We start from the raw sequence: 15,552 nt of genomic DNA on the forward strand, positions 1-15,552 counted from the left end.
GCCGGATTGTGCGGCTGGCTGGGAAAGCAGGCTCGTGTTTCCTTTCTTCCTCACTCTGGGGACCCCGCCGGGCCGGTGCGGGCGGAGGGAGGCGGCGCAGGGGTGAGGTTCCCTGGAGGGAGGCGGCGCAGGGGTGAGGTTCCCTGCCTGTGTGCGCGGGGAGCCGTGCTTCCTGGGGGCGGGGGGGGGGTGCTGCCTGGGCGGCTCCGGCTGCCCCACTCAGCTCGCCCGGGTGGGACGTGGTCCCCCCTCACCTGGAGACGCAGCCTGGAGGCCATGCCTGCGGTGGCCGCCATCAGCACGCCGTCCTCCTTCCTGGTCCGGAACATGAGCCCCAGGTACCAGGGCACGGAGATGGTGATGTCCAGGTCGCTCCAGGACACGACGCTCTCCCCGCTGAAGCGCTGGGGGTGAGGCATGACTGCGGACACAGAAACGCGGGGCCCCAGGTATCAGACGAGCCTCTGAGAACCGTTGCCGGCTGCAGGGGGGCAGGACGGGCTCCCGGGAGAGGGGAGGGAAAAATTTCTGGGCCTTTTTCACTGCAATACAAAGGCCAGTCTCAGGGGCACCTGGGTGGCTGGGTCAGCTGAACGCCCACCTTCGGCTCAGGTGGTGCTCTCACGGTTCGTGGGTTCGAGCCCCACATCGGGCTCTCAGCTGTCAGCGCTCTCCTCTCTCCCTCTCTCCCTGCCCCTCCCCTGCTCACACTCTATCTCAAAAATAAAGGAACCAACCAAACGAAGACTAAGGCCAGTCTCGGGCGTCCATCTCTAGGTCTCCGAGCACAGGAGCCAGCGGCTTACAGAAGCCCACCCGGTAGGGCGTGCGACACTTTCCCGGGGAGTGAGGCTGGGGCTTGGGGGTTTCCAGCCCTGGCCAGGGCATGATGGGGGGGGACTCTCGGGCTGGATGTCGTGGCTCAGAATCCTTGGGCTCAGCAGATGGGGTGCTGGGGGGCGCGGTGAGCCCAACCTCCCTGCCCTACGTGACACCTACTGGGTGGGGCGCCGACGGGGCGGGGGTGGGGCTGTGCGGGGAGCCCACGGGGCGGGGGCGGGGCTGTGGGGAGGGCGGTCTCCCGGTGGGTGGGACGGTGTGAGCCTGCAGTGAATACCACACACGTGTTCCCGGAGAAACACCTCGACCCTGTAGCCTAACCAGCCCTCATCTGTGTCTTGGGGGGGCTCCGATGCCCAGGCATGCGGGCCACTGTTTCTCTCTTCCTGGTCGTGGGCACCGAGATGGGAAGGCCGCTGGCCAGCCGAGGGCTCCAGATGTTTGGGGGGGGACCACGGAGCTGGATCAACACCCCATCCAGTGTGTTACCCTTGCACAAACGGGGTGCCGGCCAGCCGCCCCGTGTCCTCCAGACCCCGGCTGTCACACAGACCAACATCCCCCAGGTGGGGCGCACCCGCCAACAGCACAGGGCACGCCAGCTGGCGGCTGCCTCTGGGGGACCACAGCCTCACGGGCCCCGGCCCGTCTGTTTCCTGCTCTTACAAATCCAACGCTGGCATCTGTTCACTCTGGCACAGCCACGGCCGGCCGGGCCCCACGGCCTCCACGACAGGAACTCTGGGTGTGGGCGCGTGTCCCGCCGGCAGCCGGGCCCCCCCTGCAGCCCAAGCTTCCTGCTGCCCCCCCATCCCCACCCTCTCTCCCCGCCAGGCCCGGGCCTGGGGACGCACACGCCATCGGAGGCTGCGGCCCTGGCCGCGCCAGCCCGCGTGAGCCCCGTCACCCGACAGCGATGCGTCCGAGGCCCCGAGGTCGGGCGGGCACGGATGCCAGGCCCTTACCTTGCTCACAGTTCTTTCCGCCGAACCGCAGCGGGCACTCGCACACATACGTGTTCCACCTGCTCACACACGTGCCCCCGTTCTGACACCAGGTCCGATCACAGAAGTTCCTCTGAGCGTCACAGCCTGAGGACACAGGGCACGCGGTACGGTCTCAGAGCGGGAGACGTGAAGGGATCGTGCCTCGGGGGGACCGGTCCCTGCCCCCGACGCCAACCCCGCGGTGCGAAAGCAGCCCGGTGAGCAGCAGCCCCGAGGGGAGGCGGACAGGCCGGGACCCTCTGGTGGCAGTCCGATGGTCAGACCCGGAATGGTACAGGAAGCCCTGCCCGTGTCCAGGGACGTCGGGTCACCTGGTGACATGCTCAAGACCGGGGGACCGAGTGCCCTGCCCAGCCCGGCGGTGTCACAGGCACCCCAAACGCCCAGGCCCCAAGAGCAGCACATCCGTGAGCCCGGGCCCCCCTCCTAACGGCCCACCGCTAGCTGCACACAGGTGTGGTCAGCTCTAGGAAGAAGTCACTGCCCAGGACGTGGAGGAGGCCACCAACGCCCCGGCGGTCGTTCGCACCTGCCCTGGTGCCGTTGTTGGCAATGAAGCTGGCCATGTCCACGTTCTTCCCGTCCACGGACAGGTTCCGCATGCAGCCCACAAACTGCCGGTTGTGCACGGGGAAGTCTTCGGGCAGGTTGGGGACGCCGCCCAGGAGCAGAGGGCCGGTCAGATCCAGGGACCTGCGGGGGCAAAGGTGAGAGGCAGCATCGGGGGCACTGAAGCTGCCGTAACATCCCGGTGGCCGCCAGGCACACCCATCCACTTGAACGTCCGTAACTGAATGGGGAGGAGGGGAGGCGGGCAGCCCACAGGTCAGACCACACACGGCAGGTCCCGGTTCTGGGGCCACCACTGGCTTTCACGTCTCTCTGTGCCTCAGACTCCTCAAACCTGCATCAGAGCCGGGCAAACGGGAGTCCCACCCACTGCCTGGGCCAGTCGAAGCCAAACACGCAGCCCAGCAGGCACGAGTCAATGCCAAATCGTGGCACTACCCCTCCCCACCCCAGGCTCTGATGACCTTAAAGAGGTCACAGCACACGAGAGCCCTGGTTCCACGCGAGCAGCGGGGTAGCCTTGGGCAAGGGGTCTAATGTCTCCAGGCGACAGCTTTCTTCTTGGTACAATGGGCACAGCTGGGTGGGGTGGGGGGAAACAGGCATATTTCATTCCCATGCCCAGCACGGATCAGGTCCTCCCAACTGTGGACGTCGAAAGCTTCTTGAATACTCCACCACAACGCAATTAGGAACGAGCAAAGCTCTGGCTGGTGGGGCCGGCATCACAAAACTGGCCTTAGGGCTGTCTGGGCTTCCGAGTTAGGCTGATCCGCAGAAAACCTCCGGGACGTACCAGAGGGAGGTTTACTGACCCAACACCGGACCGCAGGGACCCGTGCCTGGTGGATCGAGGCCAGCGATCCCACAGTCTCTGGGGTCATCAAGCCAGCCGTCACAAGCCAGGCCGTTCGGGGTTGGTCTGGCCATTACTTTCGGCAGAACTGATGAGAGGACTTATTCTAGAAGGTTCTAACGTGTCAGAGGGAAGGTGCCCCAAACAAGGGGAGGGAATCTGACTCCAGCCTGGACGGGGGCTGCCAGGCTGCTGGGCCCCAGGTGCCCTGCCTCAGGGTCCCGCCCTGGACGACCCTGCTGGGAGCAGCCGTCACAGGGGGTGACCGCCTGGGCCTCCCCCGCCAAGCCCCGGGGATGCTCACTTCTTGGAGCCGCTCTGTGTGCCCTGGGCAGCGCAGCTGTAGTTCCCGACGAGGCCGCCAAAGCGCACAGCCACGGCCGTGTCACAGTCGTCCACGGTCACCACGGCCACCTTCTCTCCAGATGGCCCGTGGGGCAGGCCCAGGCGGCCGATGTTGGGCTGTGAGGACAGAAAGCACAGAAGGCATGAGTGTGTCCCCTTCAAGCGCCCGCGGTGGGCTCACCAGCGCCAGCACATGCCTCCCGTCCGCAGGGGATGAGGACGTGGCCAGGCCACGTGTGGACAGCCTTGTTTTAAATTAGTTCCCCCGAAGCGGCTGTACCGGGGAGCCCTGAAATTCACGTCCTTCCCAGAGCTTCCGAATGTGCTCTTATTTGGAAATGAACGGTCTGCAGGTGTAATTAGCTAAGCAGGGTCACGCCACAGCAGGGGGGACCCTGACCCAATGTGACCGGTGACCTTGTAAGGCAGGCCCAGAGACAGACACACGGGGAGACGCCATGTGGCAACGGAGGCAGAGACAGAGTGCTGCGTCGGCAGGCCAAGGAGCACAGGGGCTCCCCGGCACCACCGGGATCTGGGACCCTCCCCTGGTGCCCGCTGACAGAGCTGGGCCCTGCGGACACGGTGACCGCGGCCTTCTGGCCTCCATTACCGTGTTGTCCTAAGCCACCTAGTTTGTGGTATTTTGCTACAGGAGCCAACGCCAAAGCCCTGGGACACCCTCGGCCACACGCCTCCCGAGCGGGCTCCTGCTCACCCCTCCATGTTCCTGGAGCGTGAACCCCCGGGTGCTCCTGGTCACTCCTGGGCCCAGGGGCCTCTCCTCGTCCCGGAGTGACCCTCCCATGCCCTTTACTGGCCCCAAAGTCAACCACCCTTCATGCCCCAAGGCCAAGCCCCACTTGCCTCCTAAGCCTCCCCCCTCGGCCGTCCCTGCGGGCCTCACACACGGTCTTCCCACCCAGGGCTGGTTACAAGAATTCCTCTGGGATCGGTGACTTGGGGGGTAACCGGCTCACTTCTGGAAGAAGCAGGTTCCCTTCTCAAGGAAGCTGTGGTTAGTGTCCAATGACAGTAACACCCAGCCAGCCCCGCCCCTGTCCCTGGGCGTCCCCCACCGGTCTCCTGGCCTGTCCCTCAAGGACACTGAGCACGTCCACCCAGACAGCCCTCGGACATCCTTCCAGCGCGAGGCCGGGAGCCTGACAACGTGAGTGTGCGGGTCTCAAAGTTCTAGAAATATAGCAGGTGGCCAGAGGGCTGGTACGGGCTGGGCCAGGCCACCTTCCCCGTCTGTCCAACCCGCAGACAGATGGGTGGCTGGTGGTCCGCGTAGTGCCACCAGGCCTCCCAGTCGGCACACGGCTCCCTCCTCCCCACAGACACACGCCTTCTCCAGCCCCCAGCAATCCTTCCCATCACCCCCAAAACCAACAGGCCCAGTGTCCCCACTTGAGAGTTCTGGGATCCGCTTGTGTTTATAAGACGATACAAACTTGTATTTCTTTACAACAGTATTGGAAACGAGGAGCTGTAAACATAATAGAGGATTAACTAAATCACCTCCGTACCTCTTAATAGGAAAATAACAACGACACAGTGGATGCCAAAAGAAATCTTCAGGTTTTCAGAGGAATAAAGAAGCATCCATTCGATGGGGGACACTGGACCAGAAGGCAGGACAAAGAAGCTGCTGGTAACAGGAGCTCAGCCAGGTGGCCACACCGGGTGATGCCAGGGGGTGCCCTGTTCACCCTGGTGGTGCCCCCCCACTCCGTCCCAAGTTGGGCAGTGCACAGCCTGCACCACTGTACATGGTGATGCCGGGGAAGCCTACCACTCCCTCTTGGCCAACCATCTGACTGCCCAAGGCCTATCAGTGAACCTCAGTTTCCCTGTCTTTAAGAAATACAAATATTAGAATACCTGTCCTCACTATGTTACAGCGACATCAAGAATGACATTAAATGAGATACACGAGTCTCCTGGAAAGCCTTCTTTGGTAAATCTAATGCCACCTGGTATCCTAGTTCCTGGATAAGCTTCTTCAGTTTCTTTTGCACCAGTTGATGATCATGAGACCTGATAAGCTCCATCCTTAAAGATTTCGCTTTTGGTTATTCAAGTCAGATGAGTATAAAAAATAATCTGCTTGCTCGCGCTGTTACAGCAGCCCGCTTTGGAAAACAGGCACAAGTGCCTATTATAGGACGCTTAAGTGTTAGCTGCCATCCCTGGGGAAGAACCGTCCCCAGGCTGTGTGGCCCTGAGTCATCTTTAACGTATAATCTGCATTTTGGGGGGATGGGCGGGAGACTTCTCTGGAGACAAAAATGGCATTTACACTTGCAAAGCTCTAATGAGGCAGAGCTCCTGTTTGCAAAACCACAAACCGGTTCAGAGCTCCAGGATCCACGCGGGATGGGCGGGAAAACGAGGCAAAGACTCCCCCCCCACTCCGACCCCCGCAAAAATTAACCTTGGTATTTGGAGCAGCTCACCCTTACGACGGGCTTCAGGGGCGCCTGGGGGGGCTCAGTCGGTTGAGCGTCCGACTCGTGATCTCAACGCGGATCATGATCTCACGGTTTATGGGATCAAGCCCCACGTTGGGGTCTGTGCTGAGCATGGAGTCTGCTTGGGATCGTGTGTCTCCCTCTCTCTCTGCCCCTCCCTTCTTGTTTTCTCTCTCTCTCTCTCTCTCTCTCTCTCAAAATAAATCAACTTAAAAAAAAAGAGAGATTTCAAAACCTGGTGTTACTTCATCAAAGCAGCAAGTGCGACTTTTAGGAGAACAGACAGTTTCCGATAAACATCGTCCAACACCTGCTTCTCAATTCCTGCTCCCGGACCCAGGGGCCGTCAGGTCAGAAGCGATGGCCCTTTCGGCCACAGAACCCCACATTCTCAGATTAAGAACTGAAAGGGCCAGCAGGGGAGACACAGTGAAGTGCCCGGGAGAACCCCACCATCCCGCCCCTCCCGAGGCTGCCCCAGAACACGCAGCACGAGGGACAGCGACCTAACACGCCCGCCAGTCTGCTTAACGCACGGTCAGCCCCGGCGGGAGAACACCAAGAGAGCATGGGGGGCGGCCATCGTACAGGAGATCCGTACGGCAGGGGACTTGAGACGCACGACTTACACACAGAGGTTAAAGGACCTGGCAACGCCCGCTGCTGGCGAGACCCGAGACACTTACAACAGAGACCCCCACAAAAACCCGCTCACTGGTGTTCACGGTAGTGCTGCTCACGAGAGCACAAAGGCACAAACAACCCAAACGTCCGGCAACAGAAGGACGGATAATCACAACGTGGCCTCTCCATTCCACGGAAGTTCGATTCAGCCTTAAACGAACAAAGAATTGACACCAGCCACCGACCAGATGAACCTCCAGGACATGCCGAGGGAAAGCAGCCACCAAGGCCCCCTGTTGTAGGATTCCGTTTCCAAGAGATGCCCAGAAGGGGCAAGTCCATAGACAGGAAGCAGGCACGGGGGGTCGGGGGCTGGGGGGGGAAGTGGGAGAGACCGCTGGTGGGTAGAGTTTCCTTTCAGGGGGCTGAAGATACTTCCCATCTTGACGGAGACAGCGGGCTGCACAACGTTGCGAATGCACCAAGTGCCACAGAGTTGTTCATTTTATTATTACTTTTCTTTATTTTATTTTACTTTTTAAAGTGTATTTCATTTTGAGAGAGAGAGAGAGAGAGAGAGACAGAAAATGAGTGGGGAGAGGGGCAGAGAGAGACAGGGACAGAGGGTCTGAAGCAGGCTCCGTGCTGAGAGCAGAGAGCCCAACGTGGGGCTCGAACCCACAAACCGTGAGATGGTGACCTGAGCCGAAGTCGGACGCTCAACCGAGTCACCCAGGCGCCCCCCGAGTTGTTCACTTTAAAACAGTTCATTTTGGGGGGCGCCTGGGTGGCCCATTCGGTTGAGCGTCGGGCTTCGGCTCAGGTCACGATCTCACGGTTCGTGAGTTCGAGCCCTGCGTCGGGCTCTGTGCTGACAGCTCGGAGCCTGGAGCCTGCTTCGGATGCTGTGTCTCCTTCTCTCTCTCAAAAATAAACTTCAAAAAAATAAAACGGTTCATTTTATGTGATGTGAGTTTCATCTCAACAAGAAAAAAAGCCAGTTTTCTGGACGGGCCTCCACCCTCCTCGACCCCCGTGGCCACTCTCTACCTGGACGACCTCTGGGAAGCGCCATCCCCATTTCTGTCTCTAAAGCGGGGATGACAGCGTGTGGCCTTCCTACGGAGACGGTCACCGGCAGGGAAATGCGTGACAAAGGGAAAGCGCTCGGTCGGGGTGGGCCGTGTGCACGTCACCGCACAGGCAGCCGTGACGGGGCAGGACGGAGAAGCGGAACAAAGACAGCAGCAGTTGTATCTGATCTGGGCTCAGGTCATCTGTTCTCGCCCGGGGAAGACAACGCGCGTCCCCTCCCGCGCGGCCGGCACGTCGACGGAATCCCCGGTGGGAAGGAAATCGGAGGGCCGTAGAAGCACCAGGCTTACTTCGGTGCGTCCACCTGTCACGTTTGAAAAAGACAGCAGTCTGAGCCGCTTGTTCGGGGCGCTGACGCGGGGATCGAGCACAGGCAGAGGAGAGCGCGCTGAGACTCTGTGCGCACGGAAGGGCGCACAGGGACGAGAGAGACAATAAGACAAAACGAACGGCCCGGATACTCCTAAGAATCGTTAAAAGTGTGCCACCCGTTTGCACAGAAGAAAAACACCCGGGAAATAGAGACGCCTCGTGGCAATGATTCTCACAACCAAAGGGGCTGGACACAGGCTGGGCGAAGGCTGGCGTCCCCCAAACCGAAGTCACCACTTAGGGTCCTGTCCCTCTTCCTTTCCCTTCAATTTATTTTCTGCGCTGGGTGCAGACCCTCCCCCACGCTTCCTTCCAGATGTTCTTGAGCAGCCGGTGGAGATTTGCCTGCGTGTACAAAAGCGTCTGGTCCTTACAAAGCGCTCACGTTTCTACAGCCTTTTAACCCGCTGCAAACAATTCCTCATCGGGGAGGCGAGTGGGGTTCAGTTTCAAACGTGGGCTGCAGGGGAAGGCGGCGCGGGGGCTCCTCGAAACCAGATACCTGGCGCGGCCAAGCTTGGGAACGGAGTGGATTCCCGCTCTGTGTCAGGAACGACCAACAGAAGTTTGCACCAGAGAACTCACACGCGGCTGGGCTGCGGGAACGTCGCGAGAAGTCAAAACGCGGCCTCGAACGCGTACCCCGCCGTCGCTTCTCAAACACAGCGAGGTTCAGACCGGACGGGAGGGCTTGCCGAGCACAGCCCCACCGGCCCAGGCTTCCAGGACCCACACCAAGCCTCCCCGCGGGGCTTTGCGTGAACTCCGCTCAACCACCAGACGGCGAGCCTCAGCTCCGCCCGTAACACGCGGGTGTGAACTGGGTCTTGCCCCCCGGGCGGGCCAGGACCGCCTCCCAGGACACCTGCTCTCTGGTCAGGCCTGCACACGGGAGCTGTGGACCCCAGGGCAGTGCTGCTGACCAGCCTACAGGGATTCACGTGCAACGGTGCACAGGAAAGGGGCAGTGGGGGAACGCGGGAAGGACAGGCTAAGGGACCCGGCGGCTTCACCCCGACGTTCCAACCGCTTGCGGTCACCTCGCGTGCCCACTCGTACTGAATCCCACGACAGGGCGCGGCCACGTCAGGCACAGTGAGCCGACTCACCTGCCCCCCGGATCTGCACGGAAACGTGCGAGGAACCCAAGAGCGACACTGACTAGACCAGCTTCCCCAAGGTGACAGGACTGGCCAGGCGTCTTCGGACCTCAGCACACGTTTCGGCGTCTCCATGAGGACAAAACGGCTTGTTTGCCGAGAACCGGGCTGCCTCCCCTCGCGGGGCCGGTGTGAGCGGCCCAGGGCCTGGAGGCGGCCCCGAAGCCATGGCTCACTCCCCTGTTCCACCTCATCTGCCCTGGCAATCCGGGGGGGGGGGGGGCGGGGGCCTGTTCAGCGGCTTTAAGAAGTCGACTAAATTGCCAGCCGAAACTCCGAGGTCTCCCAAAAGTAAGTTGTAAAATGTATACTTCTTGAGTTGAATATTAAGGACAAAAAGACAGGGGGGCCTGGGTGGCTCAGTCGGTTGAGCATCCGACTTCGGCTCAGGTCACCATCTCACGGTCTGTGGGTTCAAGCCCCGCGTCGGGCTCTGTGCTGACAGCTCGGAGCCTGGAGCCCGGAACCTGCTTCGGATTCTGTGTCTCCCTCTCTCTGCCCCTCCCCCACTCATGCTCTCTCTCAAACATAAACATTAAAAAATTAAAAAAAAAATATATATCTATATATTAAGGACCAAAAAAAGCCCAGACATTTTGGGCTTTTTTTCCGTAAAGATGCCGGAAACCTATTCCTGGGGACACAGCATCCCCCCCTAGGGTACGGGCAGCAAATGGCTGCCTGCACACCTGATGGGACATCAGGCAGGTCACTTCCTGGCCGCCAAGTTCCTGCCCACAGTGAGGCTGAGGAGGGGGCAGGCGCTCCTGACTCCCTCACCTGCTAGTGACCTGGTGTGGATTACGTACCAGTCCGAGCCGGGCAGCTCCTCCCGGAGAGCCGCAAGGTTCACAGCTACCCGCTCTAGGGTCACTGGGGAACAAAACGGAGAAGTGGATCCGAACCCCTCTGCAGAGTGTATCTGGAGCGGGCCTGGCTGCCCCAACGTGAGGCCCAGCCGGGAGGGCCTGAGGCCGGCGGGGGACACGGGACAGCAGCGTCCACAGCCCCCGACGAGTTCGCATCCTGACCCCACTGGGGAAAGTCACCTGGCTGCCTTGCCCGCCAGGCCCCTCTGTGAAGCAGGGGTGAAAACAGCGCCTCCCTCGTGGGACGAAACGCACAATGAACGCGAAGGCCGTGGCACCACCCCGGGCGCAAAGGGGGCGCTCCGCAGAGTTCGCGGCTGCCGCGCTGCTGGGCGAGGATGGGAAGAAAAGCCCGAAAACCGCGCAAATGGCTGTTCTCCCTGTATTTTTGCTTCTGTATGTTTTCCTGTGGTTTTAAAAAAACCACAAACTTCTTTTCACGCCTTTGAAGAAGAAAGGAGCAGTCAACAGCTTGCACGTGAACGCATCTCCAGGGAAAGCCTCGGATTCTTCTCCAGGGCTTGAACGCGGAGCGGCCAGAGCGCCGGGGTCCTTCCTTTGTTCGCTCTCCGAGAACGTGCTGGACTGTGCCAGCAGATTCCTCTTGTTTGGGGAGCGTTAAAAAGAAAAGATTTCCAACAAACGTCAGAATCCGCTGCTCGCTTTGGAGTTTCATTAAAAAAAAAAAAAAATCACACCAGCGTCTTCTGTTTCTCGGGCAGGTGGTTAACTCCAGTTGACGCACGATTGTGGCCACAGGGAGAAGAGGAACCCTGTGCGTTTCTGACGGACGCACAACACGCGGGGGAACATGGGAGCCGAGGGCTGGAAGGCGGCCTGCGTGCTCGGCACTCTATACAAATCGGCATCTCCTGAGGGCCCCTGATCTCCGTGGGGATGACTTTTGTTCTGGAAAAGATCCACGGGGCACGGTGCCAGCCGCTCACCAGCCCGACCCTTCACCAGACAAAAGCTCTTGGGGTCCATGAGGGGGCCGGGAGCCTCCGCTGCGGTCCCTGCTGGCAGGAGGCAGGTCCCCCCGCTGCTCGGCCAGCAAGGCTCCCCAGGTTTTCTGGGAGCCAGGGAGTTTGTGCAGATCTGCTCGGAGGCTGGTCTTTTCTCCGATGACAAATAAGAGGGCTTAAAATTGGGGTCCCCAGAGTTTAAACAGCACTTTCTTAAAAAGCTGGGGTAACGTTCCTTCTCTTGGGGGCTTTGCTCGACACGAACTGGGGGGACCTTCAGGCACTAGATAAGAAGCTCACGTCACTCCGCACGTGGGATCCACACACCCGGGCCTGCTGGGGCACACGCAGAAGGGGACCCGGGCCCATGGGCAGGCTCTGCGCTCAACCCACTCCTCCCAGGAGAGAAAGGACGACAGCTCTCGGCAGTGACCAGGTCACTTAGAATGCACGGATTTACAGGCCACAGGTCACCTTTCCAAAAAGCCACCTCAGACAAAGAGAGAAGAAGGGCTTATGGGAAATGTGCACACTCGCACGCACTCACATTCACTAACACGCGTGTGCGTGCACACACACACACACACACACACACACACACACACACACTCCTGCAAAGCCCTGTCTGCTCCTGCTGGGACCCTGACAGGCCCCTCTCGGTTCCCAGAGTCCAGACAGCAGCACAGAGACCCCACAGGCCCCTGGCTTCTCCCAAGGCCCCCAGGGTCAGGGAATCTGTGCTAGCCCTTGGATCCAAATTGCAGAAGGCAGAGCCCACGAGTGGGTGAGAGCCCCTGGACCCCAGCCCTGACCCTCCTGGCCTCACTCTGAGCCTCAGTTTCCTCCTCTTTCAAGGGTGGACGTGTGGACCCCAGTCGGTAAATGTCCTCGTCTGGGGGGTGGGGGCAGAGGTAAAAAAAAAAAAAAAAGGGAGGAAGCCTGGGAGGGGGAGGGGCGCCCAGGAAAGCTGGGACGGATGGAGGGCTGAGGCAGGCAGCAGGTGCAGGACAGTGACCGCCACGTGACCAAGAGCCCGGGCGGAGGCGGGCTCTCCACACAGGCCGTGGACACAAAAGCCCCAAGGTGGGGCTGTGCATGTCCCGGGGAATCGGTATGTTTCCACAGCAGGTGGCTGCCTACCATCTGCCGAGGCCGTGTTTTGGAGAGGAAGCAGGCGACTTTCAGCCGCTGGGCAGCTCGCAGGCCGGGCCCCTCACCCCACCTGGACCCTCCCAGAGGCCACTCAGGACACTGTTCTCTCCGCCCACTGGCGTCCCTGGGAGGCACGACCCCTCCAGGCCCAGAGGAAGGACAACGTGGTTACAGACACTGCCCTCCGATTTGATGGGCAAATGGAATGCACCTGTTATGCGAGCATGGCTGTTCGAGATTTATCGACTACCCACGGGGGCCGACACGGCGGAGGCCATTCCGGTCCCCGAGAAACTGGCTGTATCCGTGGAAACGCAGCCGGAGAGGAAACAAAAGCAGTCAAACTCCGGACTGGAGGCTCGGGATGAACGGGGTGACCCTGCCCAGAGGAAACCTTAACCACACGTCACTGTGCAGCTCTGTCCGTGGGAGAAGCAAAGCCAGTGTGACGCCACCCCCCCACCCCGTGCGGGGGCGGCGACGACAGACCCCCACCTGGCCTCTCTCGTCTCCCACCTTGATGTCCTCGGCAAAAGTTTTCCTAAACTTGTAAAACTTTGGCTGTCTCGTACGTTCTCTAAATCAGACGATTTTTTTAAACAGAAAGTTAAAAGGAAGAAAACAAAATTGGTTCGTAGTCCCATCACCCGTCATTCCTGCTATACTCTTAAGAACACGTAAAACACGGGGGCGCCTGGGTGGCTCAGTTAAGCGTCGGACTTCGGCTCAGGGCGTGATTTCACGGTTTGTGGGTTCGAGCCCCACGTCGGGCTCTGCGCTGACGGCTCGGAGCCTGGAGCTGCTTCGGATTCTGTTGTCTCCCTCTCTCTCTGCCCCTCCCCTGCTTCTGCTCTGTCTCTCTCTGTCTCTCAACAATAAATAAACGTAAAAAAAATTTTAGAACGTGTAAAACACAGAAAAAAATCACAGAAAGGTACAAAATGAACACGAAACATATCGTTTTTATCATGTTTCTCCCCAAAGTTGTCCAGCATGTGGTAGGCTGTTTACAAAAGAGCCACAGCCAATCCTTCTGTCACAGAATCACAAGGAATAATAAATATCTGATGTTTTAAGACACCATGCTTTACGGTGATTTGTGACCTAGCAGAAGTTTTCTGATACATGCTGTTGATGGGTTTGGGGGTTTTTTGTTTTTTTTTTTCAGGGGGATACCCTTCAGAAAAAAAACATGCATATGCCAGCACATATTTATATTTTTTTCAAAGTACTTTTAAAGTTTACTATTTTTTAAAAATGTGTTTAAATGTTTATTCATTTTTGAGAGAGACAGAGACAGAGACAAAGACAGAGTGCGAGCTGGGGAGGGGCAGAAAGAGAGGGAGACACAGAACCCGAAGCAGGCTCCAGGCTCCGAGCTGTCAGCACTGAGCCCAACACGGGGCTTGAACCCATGAACCGTGAGATCCTGCCCGGAGCCAAAGTTGGACGCTTAACTGACTGAGCCACTCAGGTGCCCCTAAAGGTTTTTTAAAGTAATCTCTACACCCGACATGGGACTTGAACTCACAACCCCAAGATTAAGAGACACAGGCTCCACCAACTGGGCCAGCCAGGTGCCCCATGTCTTTCAAGGTTCTTTTAGTCGAGCCTTTTATTTTGAGATAGTCATAGACATGCACATAACTGAGAAAAATAACGAGAGAGATCTGATGTGCCCTTTACCCGGTTTCCACCAACGGCAAACATCTTGCAAAACAGTAGAAGACTATCACAGAAGGATGGAGAATGTTCCATCACCACTAGGACCCCACCTGTGGTCCTTCCACAGACACACCTGCGTCCCTCCTGCCCCCACCTCGGCCCCGGAAGACTACTACTCTCTTCTCCAATTCAGTCCTTTTCGTTCTTTCCAGAACATTCTGTAAATGGGATCATGCAGTACCTAAGCTTGTGAGGCTGGCTTTTGTCACTCAGCATGTGTCTTTGCTGCAAGAACTGTGAGTCACAGCCCACGTTCCACGCAAGGGACGCACCACAGTCCGTTTAACCGTTCAACCACGGAGTCCAGTCCGGGACTGCTGTGAACACGCCATGTACAGGCTTCCGTGGGGACATGAGCTGCACGGGGTCACGAGATACACCAGCCTCTGGTGCCCTGTGCTGTCTTCATCTGGTTTTCATATCAGGGTACTACTAATGCCCCAGTGACCTGGGAAGCGTCCCCTCCTCTTCTATTTTTCTGGAAGCGATGTATAGAATTGGTGTCATTCTTTAAACATTTGGTAGAACTAACCAGTGAAACCATCTGGGCCTGGAGGGTTCATTTTGGGGAGTGTTTAAATGACAAATTCCAAGGGCTCCTGGGTGGCTTTGTCAGTTGAGCATCTGACTTCAGCTCAGGTCATGATCTCGCGGTTCATGAGTTCAAGTCCTGCGTCGGGCTCTGTGCTGACAGCTCAGAGCCTGGAACCTGCTTCGGATCCTGTGTCTCCCTTTCTCTCTGTGCCCTTCCCCCACTCTTGCTCTTGCGCGCGCTCTCTCTCTCTTTCTCTCTCTCTCTCTCTCAAAAATGAATAAAACGTTAAAAAAATTTCCTTTAATAAATGACAAATTCCATTTCTTGAACAGCAGGGTGGTCCAATTCTTTATTTCATACCGGGTGGGTTGTGGTGGCTTGCATTTTTGAGAAATTGGACCGTTTTGTCTGGGTCCTAAATGCCCATACAGAGGATTGCGTGTGGAATTCTTCCACTAACCACCAGTGTCTGCAAGGTCTGTGCTGATATCCTGTTTTATTCCTCACACTGGGAACTGTGTTGTCTCCCTTCTCTCGTCAATCTGGCTAGAAGGTGATCAGTGTTATTGATGTTTCCAAAGCTCTTTGTTTCATCGATTTTCTGTATTTTTTTATTTTCAACTCCTCTGATTTCTGCTCTGATTATTTGCTTCCATCTGCTTGCCTGCTTTGAGTTTCTTTTGCCAACTCACACGTGTGGAGAGCTTGATGGAATTAGAACACAGCCGACATTCAGCACAGTGACACCTGACACAGGTGTGAGCATCAAGGGTGCTCAGACTAGCAGGTGAAATATGAGGACATATGGGGGGGTGGGGTGGAAAATAATAAAGCAAACGTGGAAAAATGTCAGTAACTGGGGAATCTGGTCAAAGGGAATGAGTTCTTATTTAAACTTTGCGATTCTTCCAAAAGTTTGCAATTTGAGATTAAAAAGTGTGCAGTCTACAACCAGGTCTT

The 15,552-nt window shown here is 58.0% G+C and overlaps 1 protein-coding gene across 1 annotated transcript in view; it reads right to left on the reverse strand.

Annotated features, from left to right (window-relative positions):
- CELSR1 (cadherin EGF LAG seven-pass G-type receptor 1) overlaps positions 1–15,552 on the reverse strand; it is a 135,968-nt gene that overhangs the window by 38,896 nt on the left and 81,520 nt on the right. Inside the window, exons 6-9 of the mRNA XM_030320940.1 lie at positions 3,578–3,735; positions 2,377–2,540; positions 1,806–1,931; positions 255–421 (exon numbers count right to left, since the gene is read on the reverse strand). Of these exons, the coding sequence (XP_030176800.1) occupies positions 255–421; positions 1,806–1,931; positions 2,377–2,540; positions 3,578–3,735 (615 nt within the window). The remainder of the gene's footprint in view (positions 1–254; positions 422–1,805; positions 1,932–2,376; positions 2,541–3,577; positions 3,736–15,552) is intronic.

The sequence above is a fragment of the Lynx canadensis genome, chromosome B4 (genome assembly GCF_007474595.2).
Source record: "Lynx canadensis isolate LIC74 chromosome B4, mLynCan4.pri.v2, whole genome shotgun sequence".
NCBI lineage: Eukaryota > Metazoa > Chordata > Mammalia > Carnivora > Felidae > Lynx > Lynx canadensis.